At 52.0% G+C, this 26,201-nt stretch overlaps 1 protein-coding gene across 1 annotated transcript; it reads left to right on the top strand.

Moving 5' to 3' along the window:
• The first annotated feature begins 959 nt into the window (after positions 1-959).
• Trpm4 (transient receptor potential cation channel subfamily M member 4) lies at positions 960-25,664 on the top strand. The gene is made up of 25 exons (XM_042700559.1): positions 960-1,032; positions 1,358-1,425; positions 6,116-6,290; positions 6,567-6,747; positions 6,842-7,005; positions 7,174-7,357; positions 8,418-8,479; positions 8,620-8,811; positions 8,962-9,061; positions 10,000-10,112; positions 10,809-11,153; positions 11,415-11,549; positions 12,646-12,775; positions 12,860-13,005; positions 14,248-14,360; positions 15,173-15,250; positions 15,803-16,216; positions 18,232-18,364; positions 18,827-19,001; positions 19,112-19,289; positions 23,238-23,431; positions 23,642-23,774; positions 24,028-24,100; positions 24,194-24,299; positions 25,324-25,664. The coding sequence occupies exons 1-25, from the start codon at positions 1,009-1,011 to the stop codon at positions 25,326-25,328; spliced, it is 3,621 nt and encodes a 1,206-aa protein (XP_042556493.1). The 5' UTR covers positions 960-1,008; the 3' UTR covers positions 25,329-25,664.
• The last annotated feature ends 537 nt before the right edge of the window (positions 25,665-26,201 follow it).

The following is a 26,201-nucleotide window of genomic DNA, read 5'->3' as shown; positions in this document are numbered from 1 at the left end:
TATGGGTTCTGACCCCCAATCATCCTGACCTCTGTCTTTTATGCTCTGATCGCTGCCCCAACCCAAGACTCAGTATCCCTCTCTGTCAATGACCCTTCTTCATCAACTCTGTTCCTTCCAATATTTACTTATTTATGCCAGTCCTGGGGCTTGAACTCAGTGCCTGGGTACTGCCCCTGAGCTTTTGCTCATGGTTAGCACTCTACCACTTGAACCACAGTGCCACTTCAAGCTTTTTCTGTTTATGTGGTGCTGAAGAATCAAACCCAGGGCTTCATGCATGCTAGGTAAGCAGTCTATCACTAAGCCATATTCCCAGCCCTGTTCCCTCCATTTTTAAAGTGTCTGCCCCTCCCATCTCTCAGTCTAATCTGTCAACCTGTCTCTTCCACCCTTAGTCTCTTTCCCTTGTTCTTTGGGTCTCTGTACCCCTCTTTCTGGATATCTATACCCCGGCCCCCAGTCTCTGCACTTAAATCTCTCTCTCTCTCTCTCTCTCTCTCGTCGTATTGGGCACTGTTCCTCAGCTCTTCGCTCTAGGCTAGCGCTCTACCACTTGAGCCACAGTGCTCCTTCTGGCTTTTTCTGCTTATGTGGTGCTGAGGAATCGAACCCAGGGCCTTAAGCATGCAAGGCAAGCACTCTACCACTGAGCCACTTTCTCAGCCCCTCCCCTTTTGTCTTGGGTCAGTGTGTCCCCTCCTTCATATCTGGGACCCCTACGAGTGTCTGATGCCCCTCCGTTCCCCTCTCAGCCTGGTCGCCTGAGTCTCCCTTCCTCCCAGTGTCTAATCCCCAAAACTCCAGCCCTGGGGTCGCAGGCCCAGGCCTGTCTGTCAGTCTGTCCCTTTATCGAGGTGGGCAGGCCTTCCCCGCCTCCCGCTGACGTGTCTTCTGGGCTCCCGCCCCAGGCGGGGCTGGGAAGTGGCGGATCCGGTTTGGCCAGGCGGGTGTGGAGGAGTGGGGAGGGGACGCAGAGAGGCCGGCGGGCTGCCGGGCTGCGGCAGCATGGTGGGTGCGGACAAGGAGCAGGTAACGCGCCCGCGCGCCCGCCCGGGGTGAGAGGGAGTGGGAAGCTGGGGTCCCCCTTCTGGTACGCAGAGAGGAGGCTCTGGAGACTCAGGCTCCGGAGTCAGATGGAGAAGGCGGGTGGGGGATCCCGGACTCCCGGAGATGGAGGAGGACAGTCCTGGGGATCCAGACGTCCCAGCCTGTGCGAGGCGGGCGCCGGGGTCCCGGACGCTGGGGTCCAAGGGGAGGGCGTGGGGCTGCTGTCTCGTGTCCCATAGGTTTGAACTGTCTTCTGTACCCTCCCTCCCTCAACCCCCCCCCCCCCTCGCCTTGTTCCGGTCCCCAGAGCTGGATCCCTAAGATTTTCAGAAAGAAGATCTGCACGACATTCATCGTTGACCTCGAAGATCCCGGGTGAGGAGTTCGCCCCTGATCCATCCCTAGACGCCCTACCCTCTAGCCCCGCCCACCGCAGAAGGCCACGCCCGGCCGCAAGCGCTACCCCACTAAGAAGGCCCCACTAGGAAGGCCACGCCCACACCCAAGCCCCGCCCCACAACTTGCCTGCCACAGAAACCCTGCCACACCCCGCTGCAGAGCCCCGCCCCAATGCCCGCCCACTGCAGGGGCCGTGCCACATGCAAGCCGCGCCCACTCGACCACGCCCACCAAAGAAAGCCACTCCCCGTATCCTGCCACGTCCAGGCCACGCCCCCATTCTAAAGGGTGATCCTGGCTGGTGTTCTGTGGGGAGTCTTGGGTGTCTGTGTGAACACCCATTTCCCCCGCTCAGGGTCGGGCGTAAAGGCTCCAGGGTTCAGTTCTGTTTCCTTCCTTCCTTATGTGTCTTCTATGTGTCTCTGTCTCTGTGTCTTTTTGTTATTCATTTGTTCATTCATTGTCACCAAAAATCTTTCCTCTCTCCTCAACCGTCCTAAGGGAGGAGGTGTGTTCAGCATAATTCTTTGGGTCCTTTTTGCTTTGATAATTCTTTTTCAGACTGAGTGTTCTGTGGCTTTGGGCCAGTCACTTCACCCCCCCCTGGGCTTCCTTTGTCACCTGGGCATAGTACATACACACATAGCCTGGGGATAACTTGAGAAGCAAACTAGTTACTGCTGTGGTATTTCTGGAGCAGAACTCAGCACCTAATTAGCCTAAGAAAGTTATGCAATTACCCCAGCAACAATCACCACATAAAACCAGTGTTGTGTTGGGTGTCCTGGGCTAGAAAGTTCTAGAGAATTCTTTGATGTGTTTCAGGAGTCTCCTGCTTTCCACAGTCTCCTGGACCCTTTCTAGCTTTCTAGTTATTCTGAAGACAGTCTTTGGGGGCATAGAAAGCATCCGTGTTGGGCTGGGAAGGTAGCTCAGTCGTAGAGCGCTTGCCTTGCATGCCTGAGGCCCTGGGTTCGATTCCTCAGCACCACATAAGCAGAAAAGGCCATAAAAGTGGCACTGTGGCTCAAGTGGTAGAGCGCTAGCCTTGAGCTGAAGAGCTGAGGGACAGCGCTCAAGCCCAGAGTTCAGGCCCCATGACCGGACCCAAAAAAAAAAAAAAAAAAAAGAAGTTATTACCTTGGTGCATTTACATTTTGCAAATCATACACACACACACACACACACACACACACACACACACACATACATACATTTATTGGGCTAGAAAGTTCTCAAACATTTTACTGATGGGAAGGGTTAAGGAAGTTAAGCTGGGTGTGGTGGTACATGCCTATAATCTCAGCTACAGCCACTTGGGAGGTAGAGCCAGAAGAATCTCAAATTTGAGGACAGTCAGTGAAAGGTTTCAAGACTTTTCTGTGTGTGTGCCAGGACTGAGGGCTCCAATGCAGGCCTTGTTTAGCTTTTTCTCTCAAGTGACATTCTATCCCTTGAGCCACAGCTTCACTTCCATCTTTTTGCTAGTTAATCGGTAGTGAGAGATTTTCAGCTCCAGTTTGTCTTCACAGGTTGGCTTTGGGCTTTGATATTCAGATCTCAGCCTCCTGAGTAGCTAGGATTACCGGCATGAGCCACTGGTACCCAGCTCCTTTTTTTTGGGGTCCGGTCGTGGGGCCTGAACTCTGGGCCTGGGCGCTGTCCCTCAGCTCTTCAGCTCAAGGCTAGCGCTCTACCACTTGAGCCACAGCGCCACTTCAGGCTTTTCTCTTTTTGCTTATGTGGTGCTGAGGAATCGAACCCAGGGCCTCAGGCATGCAAGGCAAGCACTCTACCACTGAGCCAACCTCCCAGCCCCCAGCTCCTTTTTTTTTTGTTTGGAAGCTCACCCGTCCTTAAGACTAGGGTGATCTTAACTTGAGAGAGTGAGGCCCTGGGTTTGATCCACAAATCCCTGCTTGGGCTTAACCACACCTCTGCCCCTCCGCTTCTTTCCTACCTCATGCTAGTCTACTGTTGCTCCCTTTGTCCCTTCAGTATGCTATCTGAGAACTATGAAGGGGGGCTGGGTGCTCCTATCTTTGGGGAGAGAAGAAGGGGAGGAAAAAAAGGTGGAGGTAGAGACAGGACAGCCAGGGAAGGCCCAGATCCAAGACACACCTGGCCAGTGAAGATTCCAGACCACACAGCCTTTTATCCCTAGCCAGCCTGATGTTGTAGTCAGCTGACACCTGAATAGAGGCCACCCACTGCCACTCTGGCAGAGGGGGGACAGACAGGACATCAACTCAAGCTTTTCTCGGAACTTTCTTTGGTGGTGGAAATGTCCTGTTCTGAATCCAATATGGCAGCCAAGGGCCACCTTACGAATGTGGCCAGGTGACCGAGGAACTGAGTATTTGCTTTGATTTCATTTTACTTCACTAGAATATAAGGAGTCCTGTGAGTATAATGGGCTCCACATGGCTAGAGGTAGCTGCATGAGATAGGACAGGTTCTGGAACATTCCATGCAGAAGTTTTGGTGGGAAGAGTTCCATGGCAGGTAGCTACAGGGAAAAAGGGGGTCCAATACAATTAAGATGGGTAAAAGGATAAGGGGCATAAACTGAAGCCTAAAGGCACATTCTGTGTACAGAATCAGGTTTGTTTCCCCCATCCCCCATGGCCTAGGGTTTGAACTCAGGGTCTTGCACTTGGTAGGCAGGCACTCTACCACTTGTGCCATGGCTCCAGTCCAGCTTTTTTTTGGTTGGTCATGGGGCCTGAACTTGGCCTGGGCGCTGTCCCTCAGCTCTTCAGCTTAAGGATAGTGCTCTACCACTTGAGCCATAGCGTCACTTCCAGCTTTTTTTTCTTCTGCTTTTGCGGTGCTGAGGAATCGAACCCACAGCCTCATGCATGCAAGGCAAGCATTCTTCCACTGAGCCACCTTCCCAGCCCCAGGCTAGCTTTTTTTTTTATGGTTAACTGGAAACGAGTTTTATAAACTATATGACTTGAGCTGGCTTTGAACCTTGCTCCTCAGAGCTCAGCCTCCTGAGTAGTTAGAATTATAGGCATGAGCTCCTAGCATTTGGTTTGCACTAATTATTATTATTATTTTATTTTTGTCAGTCATGGGGCTTGAACTCTGGGCCTGAGCTGTCCTTCAGCTCAAGGCTCAAGGCTAGGCTCTACCACTTGAGCCACAGCACCACTTCTAGTTTTCTGGTGGTTCATTGGAGATGAGTCTCACGGACTTTCCTGCCTGAGCTGGCTTTGAATTGCAGTCCTCAGATCTCAGCCTCCTGAGTAGCTAGGGTTATAATCGAGAGCCACTGATGCCCAACTGCACTGATTATTTTTAAGGTAGAGTTTTCCTTCCTTCCCCGGGTGGGTGCCTGGACAGCAATCTGCCTATTTTAAATTTCTAATAGTTGGTTGGATGGGAAGTACATGCCACCACATCTAGCTTCCCTCCACTGGAATGGTTGAGGACTTCTGTGACCTGGCCTTGAGCCAGGATCCTCCCAATCTCAGCCTCCCATGTCGCTAGGGTTACATAGGAGGTTACATAAGTCACTGGTGCCCAGCCTAGTTGGTCCTTCTTATCATATCTCCCCAGCGTGGACTAGTTCCTCATGCCAGCTGGATTACCATTTTTGTAAAACTGTTCCTTGAATCAACTCTGACTTTACATAAAGACAGATCGCCTAGGCTATCTGAATTCTCTCTGGAATTTGAGAACAAAGAAATGTTGATCCATGGAATCCTGCTCCTTTCAATCTTTACTCCTCACCCTGAGAAAGTCAGGTGCAAATCACAGTTGGCTACAAGGAGTATTTGGGGGCCGCCTTTATTCAGGGAGGGAAAAAAAAATTATTTTATTTTCTTGGGGCCTATGGTGACCATAAGTGCAAATACTCTTCTATGTGTCTCCAAAGGGAAAGAAACAAACCAAAGATGCCAGATACCAGGAAAGCCAAATCAAGGTTTTTACTGAGCCCTGCCAGCTCAGTATGCTGGGCTCGAGGCCCAGAAAGAACAAGGAAAAAGCTAAAGTTGAAAGACAGGGCCCTGCCGCCGAGCCCCCTGCGTGCTGAAAAAAGGAATGACTTTCTCACTTGTGTGTTTTTTTTTTTTTTTCAAGGTTATTTAAAGCTTTGTGTGAACTTCACGCAGCCTGGCTCCCACCAATACCAGCGTGCAAATCTCAAGTCAGGAAACGCTGTGTTATTTCCTCTGCTCCTCCTGGTTTGTAAGGAGCAGGCTGAAGTTCCTTTGAGGAGGACACTGAGACTCAGACAAGTTCAGCCACTTGGCTAAAGTGACAGTGGCCTTAGCTCCACCCCCACTTCCAAGAGTGAGCGCATGCGCTCTGGATTTTTTCACCTAAAATTTTGTCCTTTTTCTTTTTCTTTTTTTTTCCTTTTTCCATTTTTTTTCAGTTTTCCTCTCCATGGTGAACATCTTTGCTTTTCTGTTGCTGGCACAGCCAAGGAGCAGGCCAGGGGGAACCCTGGGACCCAGAGTTACTAGTGACTTCTGGTGGGGGGGGGGGAATGGCTGCTGTTCCTGCCTCAGTTTCCCCCTTAGTGTCAGGGTGATCACGAGCTCGGCCCCTGGGCACATGGCATAGACTTGGAGTGGAGATGTATTTCCGCAGTATGTGAAGGGTTTGGGGGACACCTCGGGGTTCATGCTGCCCCCCTCGCCTCCCCCAGAGGGAGCCTGTGCCAGTGTGGCCGGCCACGGAGCGCCCACCCAGCGGTGGCTGTGGAGGATGCCTTTGGGGCCGCTGTGGTGACCGCGTGGGACAGGGACGTGCACACCACCGAGAAGCCCACGGACGCCTATGGGGACCTGGACTTCTTGGGCTCGGGCCGCAGGGCCAGCAATGTGAGGGGACCTGGGGGTCAGGGCCAGGGCCAGCGGGGGGTGGGCGGGCGTTGAGGGGCGCCTGGAGCGGGGTTCCAGCCACAGCTGGAGGAGTCTCCCTATTCGTCCACCTCAGTCTTTGTCACTGGGTCTCTGTCAACCCCCCGTCTCGGTAACCCCGACTCTGTACTTCTGTCTCTGGGTCTCTGTCCGCCCCCCACCCCCAGGCCCTGTCTCTGTCTCCTACTGTGCCTGGGCCCCCAAGCCATCCCCGTGTCCCCTCTCCTGTGTCCACAGTTCCTCCGGCTCTCCGACCGCACAGATCCAGCGACGGTCTATAGTCTGGTCACGCGCACATGGGGTTTCCGTGCCCCGAACCTGGTGGTGTCAGTGCTGGGGGGCTCGGGAGGCCCCGTCCTCCAGACCTGGCTGCAAGACCTGCTGCGGCGCGGGCTGGTACGGGCCGCCCAGAGCACAGGTGATCATGCGTGGGCTCTGCATCACCCCCGCCTCCCCCCACGGGCCTCTCCACATCCTTCCCTCTGCCTCTACCTCCCCTCTCTGTTACCTAGGGGCCTGGATAGTCACTGGGGGGCTGCACACGGGCATCGGCCGGCATGTAGGTGTGGCTGTACGGGACCACCAGACGGCCAACACTGGGGGCAGCAAGGTGGTGGCCATGGGTGTGGCCCCGTGGGGCGTGGTCAGGAACAGAGACACCCTCATCAACCCCAAGGTGAGGCCCTGGGTTAGAGAGGAGAGGGGACTGGTGTCTGGATCTTTCATATGCAGGGAGGAGGCTGAGGCCTGGACCCCTGGGTCTGAGGGTGGAGGCTGGGGCCTGGCCCCAGCTTCTGGTGCTGTCTCCCTGGAATGATTCTCGGGTCCCACTGTGTGTCCGCAGGGCTCATTCCCGGCGCGGTACCGATGGCACGGTGACCCTGAGGATGGGGTCGAGTTCCCACTGGACTACAACTATGCGGCCTTCTTCCTGGTGGATGATGGCACCCACGGGCGGCTGGGCGGTGAGAACCGCTTCCGCCTGCGCTTCGAGTCCTACGTGGCACAGCAGAAGACGGGTGTGGGGGGTGAGTAGGGTACCCCCCACCCCGCAGCCTGCTCAAAATTTAGGAACTTTCTCATCCCAATATCGTTTCCTATCATTTTCTGTGTTCCAAATCATCTTTACACTGGCTGAATGCTGGTGGCTTAGGCCTGTCCTCCCAGCTACTCAGGAGGCTGAGGTCTAAGGAGCATGGTTCGAAGCCAGCCCAGGCTGTGAAGTCTATGAGACTCTGATCTCCAACGAACCACCAAAAAGTCAGAGTGGAGCTATGGCTCAAATGGTAGCACACCAGCCTTGGGCACTCAGGCTCTGAGTTCAAGTTCCAGGACTGGCACAGAGAGAGAGAGAGAGAGAGAGAGAAACAAAACACCATTCTAATTCCAATGATTTGTTTTTCTTGCCTTAGTGCATTAGCTCAAAGTCTCCAGAGTGACTGTTGTGGTCTACTTTCTTATTTTAATGAGGATTGATGGGGCTGAGAAGGTGGCTCAGTGGTAGAGCGCTTGCCTTGCATACATGGGGCCCTGGGTTCGATTCCTCAGCACCACATAAGCACACACACACAAAAAGCCGGAAGTGGCGCTATGGCTCAAGTGGTAGAGCACTAGCCTTGAGCTGAAGAGCTGAGGGACAGCACCCAGGCCCAGAGTTCAGGCCCCACAACCTGACCCCCCCAAAAAAATGAGGATTGAGTTAGTGCACAGCCACTTGGACTTTATTATAGGACTTGGGTAAATACCTTCATTGGTTTTGCATAGTCCTTTCTATTTGCATTTCTTTCAGTTTCTACTTGAACTTTCATTGACTTTGGCTGCCGAGTGGTTAATCAATTATAAGATTGACTCTGGCGAGAAAACACTTGAGTCATTAGAGGCCCAGGAGTGGAGTGGAGTCCCAAGGTCTCTCTTCCCTTAGGAAGCTGAGTATTTCTGTCTTCAACATCTGGCCTCAGGCCAAAGCGTACAAGGAAAAGACAATTCCCACAAAGCCCAGAGACAGGGTCAGGAAAAAGCCAACCTTTGCCCAGGGACTTCTGGGAGATGTAGTTCTCTTCCACCAATTTCTCTATTTTTTTCTCCCAGGGACTGGAATTGACATCCCTGTCCTCCTCCTCCTGATCGATGGTGATGAGAAGATGCTGAAGGTACAAGGACCTGAATGCCTGTATCTACGGGCAGGAGGGGAGCAGGGGACCAAGTCTTTTGGGTTCTGGGTTCTAGCAGAGCATGGACTGGAGGCTGAATGTCCTAGCTCCCCTCACCTCATCTCCCTTCTGTCCTATAGCGGATAGAGGATGCCACCCAGGCTCAGCTCCCCTGCCTTTTGGTGGCAGGCTCTGGGGGTGCTGCAGACTGCTTGGCAGAGATCCTAGAAGACACCCTGGCCCCCGGAAGTGGGGGAACCAGGAGAGGAGAAGCCCGGGATCGGATTAGGCGTTTCTTCCCCAAAGGGGACCCTGAGGTCCTGCAGGCTCAGGTATGACATTGGGGACCCATGTGTGGATCCTGAGATGGGAGATGACAGGGCCCAGGACTCCCTGGTCCTGGAGGGCAGGGGCCTCCTGCAGGCCTGTGGGCGGGGCCCTGGAGGAGCTGGGCTGCGGATGTAGATGTCCAAGCTCTGCAGGTGGACCGGATCATGACCCGGAAGGAGTTGCTGACCGTCTATTCATCTGAGGATGGCGCTGAGGAGTTTGAGACCATTGTGTTGAGGGCCCTTGTTAAAGGTAAGCCCCCAGGTTCATTCTCTTTCTCTCTCTCTCTGCTCACCCTTGGATGCCTGGGTCTTTTATCCATCTTCTTCCTCTTCTTTCACCTAAGGCTCATGCCTCCCCGCTTTTGTGGTGATACTAGGGTTTGATTTTTTTTTCCCCTCTCTTTTATTTTTATTTTTGTCGGTCATGGGGGCTGAACTCTGGGCCTGGGCGCTGTCCCTCAGCTCTTCAGCTCAAGGCTAGCACTCTACCACTTGAGCCACAGCGCCACTTCTGGCTTTTTCTGCTTATGTGGTGCTGAGGAATTGAACCTAGGGCCTCATGCATGCAAGGCAAGCACTCTACCACTGAGCCACCTTCCCAGCCCCTTTTCTTTTCTTTTTGTGGTACTGGGTGTAGAACTCAGGGCCTAACCTCTACAAAGAAATGTTCTACCACTTGAACTATACCCCTAGTCCTCATGGAAATTTTAATTGCTAATTCTTTTATCCATCCATCTTTGTGTGTGTGTGTGTGTGTGTGTGTGTGTGTGTGTGTGTGTGTTGTTACTGGGACTTGAACTCAGGGCCTGGGCACTGTTCCTTAGTTTTTTCACTCAGGATTGGTGCTCTACCTTTTGAGTCACAGCTCTACTTTTGGCTCTTTGGTGCTTAATTGGAAAATAAAAGCCTCACAGATTTTCCTGCTCACTAAGACTTTGAACCATAGGACTGAACTGCAATCCTCAGCCTCCTGAGTAGCTGGGATTACAATGTGTGAGCCACCAGCACTCTGTTTGCTAGGCATCAACCTCAGAGGTCATGCTGGACAGGCTATGGACTCCATGATATTAGATCAGTCCCACCTCTGCACACAGAGTGCTGAAGTCTGACATACCATTGAGGATGATGAGCCCTCCTTCCCTCCCTCCGGCCTGTGACCTCTTGCTTCTTTGCTCCCTCTCATCTCAGCTTGCAGGAGCTCTGAGGCCTCAGCTTACCTGGATGAGCTGCGTTTGGCTGTGGCCTGGAACCGCGTGGATATTGCCCAGAGTGAACTCTTCCGGGGGGACATCCAGTGGCGGGTGAGGGGGTGAGGGGTCATATCCTGGGAATTAGGGATCTTGGCAAAGGGGGCGCAGTCTCCATCCTTCCTGATTTCTGGGACACCTAGACCTTTCTCACTTGATGACCTACCTGTCCAGCCTTCCCTTGGCTGTGCATCTATCTCAGGATTTTTCTTTCTTTCTTTCCTTTTGTTGGTCGTGGGGCTTGAACTCTGGGCCTGGGTGCTGTCCCTGAGCTCTTCAGCTCAAGACAAGTGCTCTACCACTTGAGCCGCCATAGCGTGGTTTTGGAGACAAGACTCTCATGGACTTTCCTGCCGGGGCTGCCTTTGAACTGTGATCCTCAGATCTCAGCCTCCTGAGTAGCTAGGATTACAGGCGTGAGCCACTGGTGCCCGGCCTTGGGATTTTTCTACGTCCTCAACTTGTCCCCTCTATCCCATCCCTCCATCAACCCATCCTCTTGTCCCAACCTCCACCTCTTCCTGCACTCCTTCCTTCCTCCTTCCTTCTACTCACCTATCTATTCCTCTATCATCCACCTACCCATCCATCCATCCATCCACCCCTCCACTCATCCACTCTATCTGTCCCTCCTTTCCTCTCTCCCTCTTTCCTTCCATCCTCTTATCCCTTCCCTTGCCCTTTGAGTTCACCTGGCCTTGTGCCCCTCTGCTCATCTCTTCCCTGCCATTTCCTCCCCTCACTTCACAGTCCTTCCACCTGGAGGCCTCTCTTATGGATGCCCTGCTGAACGACAGGCCCGAGTTCGTTCGTTTGCTCATCTCCCATGGCCTCAGCCTGGGCCACTTCCTGACCCCGCTGCGCCTGGCCCAGCTGTACAGCGCGGTGCCCCCCAGCTCACTCATCCGCAGTCTTCTGGACCAGGCGTCCCATGGCGTGGGTACCAAAGCCCCACCCATAAAAGATGGGGTAGAGGAGCTTCGGCTTCCTAACGTGGGCCAAGTGCTGAGGACACTTCTCGGGGAGACGTGTGCACCGAGATACCCCTCCAGGGACACCCAGGACCCACACCCCGACCAGGGTCGCAGGGAAAGTGTAAGTGCAGAGAGGGCTGGGGGTGAGCTAAGCTGCGGAGGGGTGTGGCCTAGGAAGGGGCGTGGTCACACAGGGGAGGGGCTACATCTGGAAGGATGTGGCCAGGGCACAAGGGGCGTGGCCATACGGGGAGGGGTGTGGCCAGGCCTAGGGGTGGGACTTCACACCGAATGGGTTTGGCCAGGCCGAGGGGGCGTGGCTGAAGAGAGCACCTATGGCTCCTGGGTCCGTCCTTGCTTACCATGCCCTTCTTGCTCATAGGCGTGTCTGCTCTCAGACCGGAACACCACCCAGCCCTCTCTGGAGGCGGATTTTGTGCAAGCCCCCTGGAGTGATCTGTTCCTTTGGGCTGTCCTGCTGAACAGAGCCCAGATGGCCATGTATTTCTGGGAGAAGGTGAGCGCTCACTCCCATCGGATCCTGCCTTCCCTGTCTCTGGTCTTTATTTCCACTGGACACCAAAGTCTCTGAACAAAGCTCTGACCTCTGACCTCACTCGACCTGCCTCTATCTTTACTTCCTGCGTGTAACTTTGTCTTTTTTTTTTTTCTATTATATGGTGTTTCCCATAACTTTTTTTTTTTTTTTTTTTTAAAGCAGGGCTGGGGGTGGTGGTGGGATTGAACCCATGACCTCATGTTTTCTAGGCAGGTTCTCTACCATTGAGCCATGACTACATCCTAACTTTTTTTTGCTGGTCCTGGGGCTTGAACTCAGGGCCTGGGCTCTGTCACTGAGCCTCTCTTTGCTCAAGGCTAGAGCTCTACCACTTGAGCCACAGCATCACTTCTGGCCTTTTTCTATATATGTGGTATTGAGGAATCGAACCCAAGGCCTCATGCATGCTAGGCAAGCACTGTATCACTAAGCCACATTCCCAGCTCCCAGCCTAAGTGTTTAATGTCTCTGGTTGAGCAGCATCTTTGTCATTGTACGCATCACTATTACCTATTTTCCCAATGTTTCGTATTCCCAAACCAAACGCTCTGTCCCTGAAAAATAACTCCCCACTTCTTGTACCTCCCAGTCACCAACCTTTTATGGTCTACCTTTGTGAGTGATTCCTATAGGGACCCCAACTAAGTGGTATCATGTAGTATTTGTTTATTTGAGTGGGGGGGGAGGGGCTTGAACTCAGGGCTTGGGTGCTATTCCTGGGCTTTTTTACCCAAGGCTGGTGCTCTCCCAGTTGAGCCACAACTCCACTTCTGGTGACGAATTAGAGATGAGAATCTTATGGATTTTCCTGCCCTGGCTCATTTCAAACCCTGATCCTCAGATCTCAGCCTCCTGAGTATCTGGGATCGACAGGCCTGTGCCTGATGACAGTATTTGTATAGGTGAATGGTTATGTACTACTTTGGCCGAGATGACCCATTATTATATGACCTCTGACTCTGTCATTTCCATCACAGCCTTTCAGGCACACACCCTTTCCATAAACCTCAACTCCCAACTCTGACCTGACCCATCCCCCATTCTCTCTCTCCAGGGCTCCAACTCTGTGGCCTCAGCTCTTGGGGCTTGTCTGCTGCTCCGAGTGATGGCCCGCCTGGAACCAGAGGCTGAGGAGGAAGCACGGAGGAAAGACCTGGCAACCAAGTTTGAGGGCATGAGCGCTGGTGTGCAGGCCAGGGTGCCCGGGGAGGGGCTGCGGTGGACAGGGCAGGTGCATCTCTGAGTCTTACCACACTTTCTATCCCCAGACCTCTTTAGTGAGTGCTACCACAACAGCGAGAGACGGGCGGCCTGGCTGCTCCTCCGACGCTGCCCCCTCTGGGGGGATGCCACCTGCCTCCAGCTTGCCATGCAGGCTGATGCCCGTGCCTTCTTTGCCCAGGATGGGGTACAGGTGAGCATCAGATCAGTCTCTCCTACCCCCAAATAAAAATAAAGTCCAGCTTCTCTATCCTCTGCTGTCACAGAAGGCCAGTCTGTCTTCCCACAGTGAAGCCCCCATCAAAAAAAAAAAAAAAAATTCCATTCCAGATACAGGAAGGAAGTCCCACCTCTTACACAGGAAGTTCTGCCCACTCCCAGTAATAGTCTTTTCATTTTAAAGGAAGACCTACCTCTTCCATAGGAAGTCCCTCTGCCCTCCATTGGCAATCCCATTCATCCCAAAGAAGTTCTGCCTTATCCACAGGAAGTTCTTTCCATTTCATTTAAGAAGTCCTTTGTTAAGCTTCTCACAATTAAAAATGACCTCACTGGACAATTAATTACTTTGTGTCTTAGACACAGACTTTGGGTTAGGTCTCACCCTTCCTATAGGAAGCCCTGTTTACTCTCTCCTTTATTCTACAACTGGACATTCTGAAAACTTTCTCAGCATCTTTCATTAAAATTTGAAAGGTATCCAGAATTTCTCATCCTCAACACGGGGCGTTCTGCCCACTCAATAGGAAGTCTTGTGTACCCTAACTGAAAGTCCAGTCCAAAGCTATTTGGACATTTGGCTGGTATTTCAAATTAGTTCCTAGAGCCCCTGGCTTTTTTTTTTTTTTGCCAGTCATGGTGCCTGAACTCTGGGCCTGGGCACTGTCCCTCAGCTCTTCAGCTCAAGGCTAGCACTCTACCACTTGAGCCATAGCACCACTTCTAGCTTTTTCTGCTTATGTGGTGCTGAGGAATCGAACCCAGGGCCTCATGCATGCAAGGCAAGCACTCTGCCACTGAGCCACCTTCCCAGCCCCAGCCCCTGGCTTTGAAGGGTAGTAAAACACAGAGATTCCAGCTCTAGCACTCATGGGTTCTGTTTCTTTGGGCTGTTTCTTTAAATTCTGCCTTGTTATGTAAAAAGGAAAGAAAATAGTATTACTCCTCTTGGGGGTGTGGCCAGGCTTAAGTGAGCTGATGTGTATTAGGTACTTGACTCAGTATCTGCCACATTGTGTGTACAGACATTGGCTGCTTAATTCCACTAGCCAGTCTGGGGCAAGTTGTCTTTGGCCACTGTCCCCAGCTCTTTTCCAGTTTATGGGTCTCCTATTGAGCACTTGCTTGGTGTTCTCCAGTGGTGTAGCTGTTGATGGAGGGTTTGTGGGAGGGTTGTGGGGAGATTTCGGCTCCTGATCCTGTGATCTTCCCACAGTCTCTGCTGACACAGAAGTGGTGGGGGGAGATGGACAGCACCACACCTATCTGGGCCCTGGTTCTCACCTTCTTTTGTCCCCCACTCATTTACACCAACCTCATCACCTTCAGGTCAGTCCTCTGAGGCTGGAGGAGGGGCTGGGGAGGGGAGGGGGGGCCCATCACTCCTTCCAATTCACTTCTTTTGTCTTTTTTTTTTTTGGGGGGGGGGTCTGGTTGTGGGGCCTGAACTCTGGGCCTGGGCGCTGTCCCTCAGCTCCTTAGCTCAAGGCTAGAGCTCTACCACTTGAGCCACAGCACCACTTCCGGCTTTTTTCTTTTTGCTCATGTGGTGCTGAGGAATCGAACCCAGGGCCTCAGGCATGCAAGGCAAGCGCTCTACCACTGAGCCACCTTCCCACCCCCAATTCACTTCTGTACACCTCTTTTTTTTTTTTTTTGTGAGTTGTGGAGCTTGAACTCTGGGCCTGGGCGCTGTCCTTGAGCTCTTCAGCTCAAGGCCAGCATTCTACCTCTTGAGCCACAGCACCATTTCTGGTTTTCTGGTGGTTAATTGGAGATAAGAGTCTCATGGACTTTCCTATCCAGGTTGGTTTTGACCTGGGGTCCTCAGATCTCAGCCTCCTGAGTAGCTAGGATGGCAGGTGGGAGCCCGGCTGTGCATATTTCTTACTTGGTCTGTCCAGTGTATCTCTTCCATCTCCTGGAGGGAAAGTTCTGGGAAGAGAACTTGGGGATGTTTTTTGCCATGTCCCTTTGGGCAATTTTCTCTGCTTTTCAGGCCCTGGCTTTGGTGAAGAGGATCTCTTTGGGGTGACTTTAGGGGGCTACCTTTCTGTCTCTTTGCATTGTCTCTAAGGTGACAGGTGATGCTGGAGTCTTTTCTGGAGAGTTTTCTCACTTTGTGATTCCCTTTATGACAGGAAATCAGAAGAAGAGCTCCCACAGAAGGACCCTGACTTTGACATGGATAGGGGCGCTAATGGGGAAGGGCCTGTTGGGTGAGTAAGGCCTGGCACTATGTGTGGTGGGGTGGAGGGGGCTAAGCAGTCACAGGTTCTCTCAGGGACAAGGAGCAAGGACTTAAGAAGAGAGGGCTGCCAGGCACCGGTGGCTCACACCTGTAATCCTAGCTACTCAGGAAGCTGAGATCTGAGGATGGCAGTTCAAAGCCAGCCCAGGCAGGAAAGTTGTGAGTGGCTGTAGCTCAAGTGGCAGAGTGCTCTCCTTGAGCTGAAGAGCTGAGGGACAGTGCCCAGGCCCAGAGTTCAAGCCCCAGGGCCAGTACAAAACAAAAAGACAAGAAGTGAGAGCTGGGCATGGTGGCGCATGTTTATAATCCCAGATGCTCAGGAGGCTGAGACTGGAGAATCCCTAGTTGAAGTCCCGTGTAGGTTCCACAGTGAGACTCTGTCTCAAAACAAGGAAGAAGAAGGTAGCATTGTGATATGTGGCTGAGTCAGGAGGGTCCCAGGCAGTGTAGGTATATGGGTTGTGGGGGTGGGGGCCATACACGAGATCCATCTGTGGCCTCCTCTTTCTCTTCTCCCCAGGCCCCCAAACCTCCTTGAGAAGGTACCCCGCAGAAGGCCCCATCAGCCAGGCTGCTGCCCCCACCATGGGTGTCTGTGTCGCTGGTCCTACTTCTGGGGGGCGCCAGTGACGGCCTTCCTGGGCAATGTGGTCAGCTACCTGCTGTTCCTGCTGCTGTTTGCCCGCGTCCTCCTTATCGACTTCCAGCCTGGGGCGCCAGGGCTGCTGGAGCTGCTGCTCTACTTCTGGGCCTTCACGCTGCTCTGCGAGGAGCTGCGCCAGGGCCTGGGGGGCGGCTGGGGCAGCCTGGCCAGCGGGGGCTCTGGGCCCGGCCCCGCCCCCCTGCGCCACCGCCTGCATCTCTACCTCTCTGATGCCTGGAACCAATGCGACCTGCTGGCGCTCACCTGCTTCCTGCTGGGTGTGGGCTGCAGGTGAGCTTGGGCGATCCTGCCTTCCCATCCTGCCCCGGGGTCACAGCGCTACATCCTCTACCATTGGTAGCATGTCATGTACAATTGGCCCTCTTGCTTGCCCAGGACCCAACTTTGGGGCCCTGCTGGCCTCATCTCTCTCTCTGCAGGGCTGGCCTATCATTCTTTCCTTTATTCCCTTTTTTCCTCCCCCCCCTCCCCCCATGTTGTTTCCTGTCCTGGGATTGCTCTACTACTTGAGACTCAGTCTCAAACAAAACAAAAATGCAAAAGCCTGTGATGTCCTCCAGCGCTGAGGACAGGCTTCCTGTCTGCTAGGTTCAGGCGATACATAGTAACCTGGCATGAATAATTCATTCCAGCCAGGCAGTTCTGCAGAAGACTAATGTCTCTGTTCAACCCTGTTGGATTGTGTATAAAGTGTCCTTGGAGAATGAAAGGGCCAAAGCTAGGCATATGTTCTGTAGGAACAGCAGAGACGTATTAGACATTTGATCAAGTCCAGCATTTCTCTAGTGATAAGGAGGGAAAACATTAAAATACAAACCAAAATCAAAACCCCCAGAATGGAATGCATGAATTGGCCCTTAGGTATTTTTTTTTATTATTGGTTTTTTTTTTTTTTGGTCCAGTCATGGGGCCTGAACTCTGGGCCTGGGCGCTGTCCCTCAGCTCTACAGCTCAAGGCTAGTGCTTTACCATTGAGCCAGAGTGCCACTTCTGGCTTTTTTTCTTTTTTGCTTATGTGGTGCTGAGGAATTGAACCCAGGGCCTCAGGCATGCAAGGCAAGCGCTCTACCACCAAGCCACCTTCCCAGCCCGTTATTATTATTATTATTTTTTTTTTACTATTACTTGGGTTTGAATTCAAGACCCTGAGCTTGCTGAGGCTTTCTATGCTGAGCGACCCTCTAGTCCTTTTTGTTTTTGTTTTTTGTTTTTTTGGTCCAGTTGTGGGGCCTGAACTCTGGGCCTGGCTGCTGTCCCTCAGCTCTTCAGCTCAAGGCTAGCGCTCTACCACTTGAGCCACAGCGCCACTTCTGGCTTTTTTCTTTTTGCTTATGTGGTGCTGAGGAATCGAACCCAGGGCCTCAGGCATGCAAGGCAAACGCTCTACCACTGAGCCACCTTCCCAGCCCGGTATTATTATTATTTTTTTTTTTTATTTTTGTCGGTCGTGGGGCTTGAACTCTGGGCCTGGGCACTTTCCCTCAGCTCTTTAGCTCAAGGCAAGCACTCTACCACTTGAGCTACAGCGCCACTTTCGGTTTTCTGGTGGTTTATTGGAGATAGGAGTCTCATGGTCTCTCCTGCCTGGGCTGGCTTTGAACCGCGATCCTCAGATCTCAGCCTCCTGAGTAGCTAGGATTACAGGTGTGAGCCACCAGCGCCCGGCTCCCGGTATTATTATTATTATTATTATTATTTTTTCTATTACTTGGGTTTGAACTCAAGACCCTGAGCTTGCCGAGGCTTTCTATGCTGAGCAACCCTCTACTCCTTTTTAATGCTGTTTTTTTTTTTTCTTTTTCTTTTTAAATAATGTCTGGCTTCCTTCCCCAGGCACATGCTTGGGTGTGAGCCACCTATTTTAGGAATCTTCATGATAGCTGGGATGACAGGCATGCGCTTGTAAACTTTTCTGCTCCGGCTGGCTTTGAACCATGAACCATCCACCCAACTGGCTAGAATTACCAGGGTGAGCTGGCAGCACCCAGCACCTCCATTCCATTGTTGGTTTGTTTTTTCCTCTGTTTTTTTTTTTCTTTTGAAATCTCTATTTTGGGGGGTGGGGTGTGGAGGGAATGGAACCCAGAGTCTTGTGCTTGCTGGGCCAGTGCCCTAACACCGCGCCACCACCCCAGCCCTTGGAAAGCGTCTCCAACTTGAATCTTACAGGGGTTTGCCCAGCTTTTTTCTGTGCTGCCTCTGCGCCATTATTAGTGGGGTGTTGGGGGGCTGAGTTTTTGCTGGCATCCTGTGATCCCTGGTGGTTCCTCCCTCCCCCCCATCAGGTTGACTCCGGGCCTGTACGACCTGGGCCGCACTGTGCTCTGCCTGGACTTCATGGTCTTCACGCTGCGGCTGCTGCACATCTTCACTGTCAACAAGCAGCTGGGACCCAAGATCGTCATCGTGAGCAAGATGGTGAGGAGTGCACCCCGGAAGGGGTGGGACCTGAGGAAAGGGGTGGGGCCTGAGGAAAGGGGTGGGGCTGGGGAGGGAAAGGAAGGGCTCAAGGAGAAAAGGGTGTGCTGCTGCGGGTGAGGCCAAGGTGGGGAAGGCGTGGCCAGTCTCGATGGGCGGGGCCAGGTGAGGGCTTGGCTAGAGAGGGTGTGGCCAGCCGTGAAAGGCGGGGCCAAGTGAGGGCGTGGTCAGAGAATGAGAGGGTGTGGTCAGCCGTGAAAGGCGGGGCCAAGGGAGGGAGTGGCTAGACGTGAGAGGATGAGGTCTCAGGGAGGGCGTGGCCAGCCAGGAAGGTGGGACCCAGGGAGGTTATGGTCAAAGGGATGGAGGGCGTGGCCAGGTACGGAAGGTGGGGCCATAGGAAAAGAAGGGGCGTGGGAAGGGGAGGGAAGCAGACTCAGCCTCACCCTCCTGTGTCCTCAGATGAAGGACGTCTTCTTCTTCCTCTTCTTCCTCGGAGTGTGGCTGGTTGCCTACGGGGTGGCCACAGAGGGGCTCTTGAGACCCCGGGACCGTGATCTCCCGAATATCCTGCGCCGGGTCTTCTACCGGCCCTACCTTCAGATCTTCGGGCAGATCCCCCAGGAGGACATGGATGGTAGGAAGGGGTGACGGGACCTGGCATGCGCCCTCTGAGGCTCCCATCCTCACTCCCCTTCCCCCTGATCACTGCCTTCCTGTCTCTCTGTGCCTCCCCCCTCCCCACAGTGGCGCTCATGGAGCACATCAACTGCTCCTCAGAGCACGGGGCGTGGGCACGCCCGCCGGGCACGCACGCAGGCTCCTGCGTGTCCCTGTACGCCAACTGGCTGGTGGTGCTACTGCTCATCATCTTCCTGCTCGTGGCCAACATCCTGCTGCTCAACTTGCTCATCGCCATGTTCAGGTGAGGCCTCACCCGCTGACCCTTGACCCCATTCAGATTCTTCACCCCAGCCAATCAATCCGCTCTTCTGATTCCAGTCTAAGGCTGCTTGCCTCTATGCCCAGCCCAGCCTGGTCTGGACCTTTGTATTCGGAGGCTCTCATTGAGCCTAGAACTATTTCCCCCCCATCTCTTTGTACTGGTACTGGGACTTAAACTCAGGCCTCACACTGTCCTATCCCATAGCTTTTTCCCTCAAGGCTGGTGCTCCACCACCTGACCCACACCTCCACTTTCAGCTTTTTGCTGGTTAATTGGAGATAAGACTCTCTAGGATCTGTCTGCCCATCCTGGCTTTGAACCTAAATCCTCAGATCTCAGCTTCCTTAGTAGCTAGCCAGGATTACTGGCCTGAGCCAACAATACCTGGCCAGAATATATACAATACAAATATACAAAACTGGCCATTGTTAACATTGGCAAACATACAATTCAGGAACATTAACTACATCACAATGGGCTGGGACAACATGTTCATCTGCAGAACAGGAAATGAGGCATTAACACCTCCTCTTTTTTTCCCCAGCCTTGAGTAACCTTGAATCTGTTATCTGTCTCTACAGATTCTTTTGTTTTTCTTGTTTCTGTGCCAGACTCTTCAGTATAGCCTCAAATTTGCAAATGTCCTGCATCAGCTTCCAGAATGCTAGGATTACAGGTGTATGCTGCCACACTTGGCCTCTTTCTTTTTCTTTTTTTGGTTGTAGGGCTTGAACTCTGGGCCTGGGCACTGTCCCTCAGCTCTTCAGCTCAAAGCGAGCTCTCTACCACTTGAGCTACAGTGCCACTTCCAGTTTTCTGGTGGTTTATTAGAGATAAGAGTTTCATGGACTTTTCTTGCCCGGGCTGGCTTTGAACCGTGATCTTCAGATCTCAGCCTCCTGAGTAGTTAGGATTACAGGTGTAAGCCACTGGCGCCCAGCTTTGGCCTCTTTCTTGTGGGTGTATACCTGAATGTGGAACGACTGGGTCACATTGTAATACTATATTTAGCTCTTGGAAGAAACCCCAAATTGTTTTCCATAGCAGTAGTAAAATGATCACCCTTATTCTACATTCTCCCTGCAGCATGCAAGGTTTCTGGTTTCTCCACATACTTCTCAACACTTGTAATTTTCTTTTTTAAAAAAATTATAGTCATTCTAGTTGTATAGTGGTGTCTCATTGTGGTTTTTGATTTGCGTGTCCTCCATAAGTTGATGTTAAACATGTCTTTCATCTTCCTTCCTTCTTTCCTTCCTTTCTTTTTTCTTTTTCTTTTCTTTTCTTTTTTTTTTTTTTTGGTCAGTCATGAGGCTTGAACTCTGGGCTTGGGTGCTGTCCCTGAGCTCTTCAGCTCAAGGCTCGTGCTCTACCACTTGAGCTACAGCGCCACTTCCGGTTTTCTGGTGGTTTATTGGAGATAAGAGTTTCACGGACTTTCCTGCCCAGGCTGGCTTTGAACTGTGATCCTCAGATCTCAGCCTCCTGAGTAGTAGGATTACAGGCATGAGCCACCAGGGCCCGGCTCTTCCTTTCTTTTTTGTCTCTTTCTCTTTCACGTCTGTCTTTTTCTCTCTCCTTCCCTCCTTCCCTTCATCCCTTCCATGCTTCCTTTTGTACTGGGGCTTGAACTCAGGGCCACAAGCTCCCACTTGGCTTGTTCTTCCACCTACCACTTCAGTCACAACTCTACTTCCTCTTTTTTTTTTTTTCTGGTTGACTAGAGGTGAAAGTCTCTGGGATTTGTCTGCCTGGGCTGGCTTTAAACCACTATCCTTAGATCTCTGCTTCTTGAGTAGCTAGGATTACAGGCATAAGCCACTAGTGCCTGGCAATTCTCACAGACTTTTATGTCTGAACTAGTCTTGAACTTTTTTCATGCCTGCCATGACTGTCAGCTTGATATATATATAATCGGTCGTGGGGCTTGAACTCTGGGCTTGGGTGCTGTCCCTGTGCTCTTCAGCTCAAGGCAAGTGCTCTACCATTTGAGCAATAGTGCCACTTCTGGTTTTCTGGTGGTTTATTGGAAGAGTCTCACAGACTTTCCTGCCCGGGCTGGCTTTGAACCGTGATCCTCTCTCAGCCTCTTGAGTAGCTAGGATTACAGGCGTGAGCCACCAGTGCCTGGCTTCAGAGATATATTGTTTATTTCTTCTTTTTCAACTTAGATGTCTTTTTATTTCTTTTTGTTTTTGCCTAATGGTTTCAGCCAGAACTTCAGTACACCGTTGGACAGAAGTGGTCCAAACAGACACATACTTTTCTTGTTTCTGGTATGGGGAAAAAAAAAAAAAAACTTTCATTAGGTTGATGTTAGCTGTGGGTCTTAAGAAGTATCCATTTATCATGTTTCTATTGAGTTTTCTCAAATTCCTTTTCTGTGTCATTTGAGATGAACATTTTTTTCTCCTGTGTTCTAATATAGCGGGGTTTTGCATTGGCTGGACTTATAGGTTGAACCATCCTTGCTTTCCTGGGATGAATTCCCATTTGGTAATAATGAATGATCCCTTTAATATACTGCTGGATTTGGTTTGTTGGTATTTTTGAGGATGTTTACCTGTACATCCTTAACAAATACTGATTTGTACATTTCTTGTGATGTCTTTGTTTTGTCAGCAATGGGGCTTGAGATCAGAGCTTGGGTGCTGTTCCTGTGCTCTTTTGAGCTCACAGCTCCACTTCAAATTTCTGGTGGCTAATTGGAGATAAGAGTCTCAATGTACTTTCTTGCATGGGCCAGGTTTGAACCAGGATCCTCAGATCTCAGCCTCCTAAGTAACTAGGATCACAGGTGTGAACTAAAAGAGCCTGTCCTCTTTTGGTGTCTTTATCTGGTTTTAGTATGATAATAGTGGTCTCATAGAATGAGGTAGGCCATCTTCTCTTGTCTTTAAATTTTGGAAAAATATGAGGATTGGTGTTAATTCTCATTAAAAGTTTACAATTCAGGGCTGGGAAGTGACTCAGTGGTAGAGTGCTTGCCTTGCATGCATGAGGTCCTGGGTTCAATTCCTCAGCACCACATAAGCAGAAAAGCCAGAAGTGGTGCTGTGGATCAAGTGGTAGAGTGCTAGTCTTGAGCTGAAGAGCTGAGAGACAGCACCTAGGCCCAGAGTTCAGGCCCCACAACTGACCAAAAAAAAAAAAAAAGTTTACAATTCACCAGTAAAGGCTCCTGGTCTTTGTTTTTTCTTCATTGGAAAGCTTTGGATTGGTCATTCAGTCTCTTTATAATAACTACTGTGATTTTCATTTTCTTCTTGGTTCATTTTAGGTAATTTGTTTCTAGTAATTTGTCCATTTTATCTGTTACTGAATTTGTTGACATACAATTGTTGATATTCTCGTTTCTGTAAGTGAATGGCAATGTTTGTATTTTCTTTCCTGATTGTGTGTGTGTGTGTGTGTGTGTTGAGTAATGGCGCTTGAATTCAAGGCCTTGTGCTTTCACTTTTTTCATTCAAGTCTGGTGATCTACTACTTGAGTCACAATTCCACTTCTGGCTTTTTGCTGGTTAATTGGAGGTTCATAAGAGTCACCCAAACTTTTCTGCCTAGGCTGGCTTTGAACCTCAGTCCTCAGAACTCAGTCAGATGAACAGCTAGGATTATAGGTGTGAGCCACTGGCGCCTGGCTCCCATTTCTTTTCTGATTTTATTTTTGTCTGACTCGAGCCTAGTTCCAAAGCTGCTTCCAGCTTCTACCCTAAGCCACCACACACATCTCCAACCTGAGCTGTCATATCTGACCTTTGACTCTAGTAACCTATTTTCTTCTCTCAACTTGTAATAACCCTTGACTTTATTGATCCAGATATCTGCCTACTGCCTTGACCTTCGAATAAATATTACACGACGTGTAACCTTGATAGCTTCCCTGGGCCTTGATCTCCAGTGACCCTTGACCTTTGGCCTCTGTAGCTACACTTTTGGCAAAGTCCAAGGAAATAGCGACCTCTACTGGAAGGCCCAGCGCTACAGCCTTATCCGGGAATTTCACTCTCGGCCTGCTCTGGCTCCGCCCTTCATCATCATCTCGCACATGCGCCTCCTCATCAGGAGATTGCGCAGGCGCCCTCGGGCCCTACCAGCCTCCCCAGTCTTCGAACACTTCCGTGAGACCTTGGCCTGACATGGGGCGGGGCTTGGGGAGAAGGAAGAGCCTGGAATGGCCGGTGGGATGAAGGTAGAAGAGGATGATGGCAAGAAGAAGGACTATGGGTGGAGCCTAGGCGATGGGGTGAGGCCTAGGGTTTGGGGTGGGCCTTAGGCATGGGAAGGGGCAACAAAGGACCCACTGACTCTCCTCTGACCGTGCCCATCAGGTGTCTTCTTGTCTAAGGAAGCGGAGCGCACGCTGCTGACATGGGAGTCAGTACACAAAGAGAATTTTCTGCTGGCCCGGGCCAGAGACAAGCGAGACAGCGACTCTGAGCGGCTGAAGCGCACGTCTCAGAAGTGAGGGCGGGGCCTCGGGTGTGGGCGGGGCAAGGGAGTTAGGAGGCGGAGCGTGCGGGGGCGGGGCCTTGGATGTGGGGTGGGCAGAGCATGTGGGCGGGGCCTCTGGAGCAAGCAGGACAGTGAGACAGGAGGCGGAGCATAGGGTGGGGCCTCTGGTGTGGGCAGGGCTATTGGAAGGAGGCGGGGCGTGTGGGCGGGGCTACCGGCAGGGCGGAGCCAGCAGGCCGCTTCCTGAGGCTTCCCTTGTTAGGGTGGACATGGCGCTGAAACAGCTGGGGCAGATCCGAGAGTATGAAAGGCGTCTGAAGGGGCTGGAGCTGGAGGTAAGGATGTGCGGCCCCGCCCAGGGACTGTAATGGGGATGGCGCCAGCGGGTCGCCTCGTCTTCTGCTTTGACCTCCCTCCTGCTTCCCCAGGTCCAACACTGCTCTCGTGTCCTGGATTGGGTGGCTGAGGCCCTGAGCCGCTCTGCCTTGCTTCCTCCAGGGGGGCCGCCACCCCCCTCTCCACCTGGGCCCAGAGGTCAGTGTAGGAGCCGCCCGTACCTGTCCTGCCTCCCTTCCCTTCTATGAGGGCTTCTGTGGCTCTCCTCCATGGGAGGAGTGACCTCGTGGGTCACTCTTGGCCTTCCGTAGGATTCTGCACTTTGCTGCTTGCTTGCTTTAAAAAAAACTTTTTGGGGGGCTGGGAAGGTGGCTCAGTGGTAGAGCGCTTGCCTTGCATGCATGAGGCCCTGGGTTCGATTCCTCACCACCACATAAGCAAAAAGAAAAAAGCCGGAAGTGGCGCTGTGACTCAAGTGGTAGAGCATCAACCTTGAGCTGAAGAGCTGAGGGGCAGCGCCCAGGCCCAGAGTTCAGGCCCCACGACCGGACCCAAAAAATAAATAAATAAATAAAATGATAAAAAAAAAAAAACACAACTTTTTTTTGGTTGGTTGTGGGGCTTGAACCCAGGGCCTGGAGCAGCTGTCTCTGAGCCTCTTTGTGCTCAATGCCAGTGCTCTACCACTTGAGCCACAGCGCCACTTCTGGTGTGGGGGTGGTTCATTGGAGATAAGAGTCTCAAGGACTTTCCTGCCCAGGCTTGTCTTGGAACCACCATCCTCAGATCTCAGCCTCCTGAGTAGCTAGGGTTCCAGGCGTGAGCCACCAGCGCCCGGCTACTTGTTTGTTTGTTTTTCAGTACTAGAGTTTGAACGCAGGGCCTCCCGCTTGCTGGAGGCAGGTTCTCTACTCCTTGCCTCCCACCCTCTCTTATGCTGTGTCTCACTTTTCTCTTCCCTATGGGCTGGGAAAGTGACTCAGTGGTAGAGTGCTTGCCTCGAATGCATGAGGTCCTGGGTTCAATCCTCAGTGCCACATAACCAGAAAAAGCCGGAAGTGGTGCTGTGGCTCAAGTGGTAGAGCACTAGCCTTGAGCTGAAGAGCTGAGGGACAGCGCCCAGGCCCAGAGTTCAAGCCCCACGACCGACAAAAAAAAGTATTGCCACTTTTCTCTCCTCTTCTTGGAACCACCTGCTCTCTCTTTCTCTTTCCTCTCCCAGACTGAGTGCTGCTGGCAGATTTCAAGGAGTACACCTCGCCTGGGATGGCTTGCTCCTAGCTGGTTTCCTTGCAGCCTCCATCTGCACACCCGAAGGCCTTAGTCTCCATCTAGGTCTGTGCTAGTCGACTATACCCGGGCTGCTGCTGGAAGCATTCATTCATGAGCCAGAACCAGCCCAGCTCCTCCCAGAACCAGCCCCACAGTGGAAGGCAAGCGGTGGGGATGGAGGGGGTGAAGCTCTAGAGCCTGCGCAGTTGTCTCTGCCACAGCGGAGGGAGGCTGGAGGGCCCTGGAGGTTACAGATTCCCCACACTGGGGAAATAAAGCCATTTGAGTTGAGTCGGATCTGGATGCTTGATTCTTAGGGACTTGGGGTCTCTAGATCTTGTGCATGGGGGCTGGAGCTAGGCCAGTCAGTTTGGGGGGGAAGGGGAGTCCTTGGTGGATTTCTTGCTCTCAGATATCAGAGTGTCCGTCCTTCCATCCCACTGTCCCTACCTAACTCAGACCTGCACCTCTTGTCTGCACTGCTTTGGTGATTCTGGGTTCCAGAAGCAAGACTGTCCCTGAGCTTCTACTTCCTTGTGGAAAAAATAACTGGGTGCTTCTAAGTGAATTCTTTCCTGGAGAGGGGTGGGTGGGAGTTGGGTACATCTGCTTTGGCAATAAGCGAGCAGATGATACAAATTTGAGTAGATAAATGCCTATGTGTCTTTAACAAGTCTAATTAGTGGAAAATTGCAGGCCATGCACGCACAGGGTTGCGTCATGCATCATTATACATGCAATTTAACGAAATAACCGCCAACAAACTAAACTGGTAATGAAAAGGCTGAAGTAGCAGCAATTATTAGTTAAATGGCGAGGAAGCCACCA

This window comes from Dipodomys spectabilis, unplaced genomic scaffold, assembly GCF_019054845.1.
Source record: "Dipodomys spectabilis isolate Male_0828 unplaced genomic scaffold, ASM1905484v1 ptg000266l, whole genome shotgun sequence".
NCBI classification, from domain to species: Eukaryota; Metazoa; Chordata; class Mammalia; order Rodentia; family Heteromyidae; genus Dipodomys; species Dipodomys spectabilis.
Note: the sequence above shows the minus strand (reverse complement) of the source record. Positions and strands in the feature narration are given on the sequence as shown.

Excerpts from the sequence above, each read along its gene's own strand:
- Trpm4 (XM_042700559.1), top strand. The coding sequence starts at position 1,009 with ATGGTGGGTGCGGACAAGGAGCAG. Across the intron at positions 6,291-6,566 it reads CGGGCCGCAGGGCCAGCAAT|TTCCTCCGGCTCTCCGACCG; the intron begins GTGAGGGGACCT and ends CTGTGTCCACAG. Across the intron at positions 19,002-19,111 it reads CCCCCAGGAGGACATGGATG|TGGCGCTCATGGAGCACATC; the intron begins GTAGGAAGGGGT and ends CCCTCCCCACAG.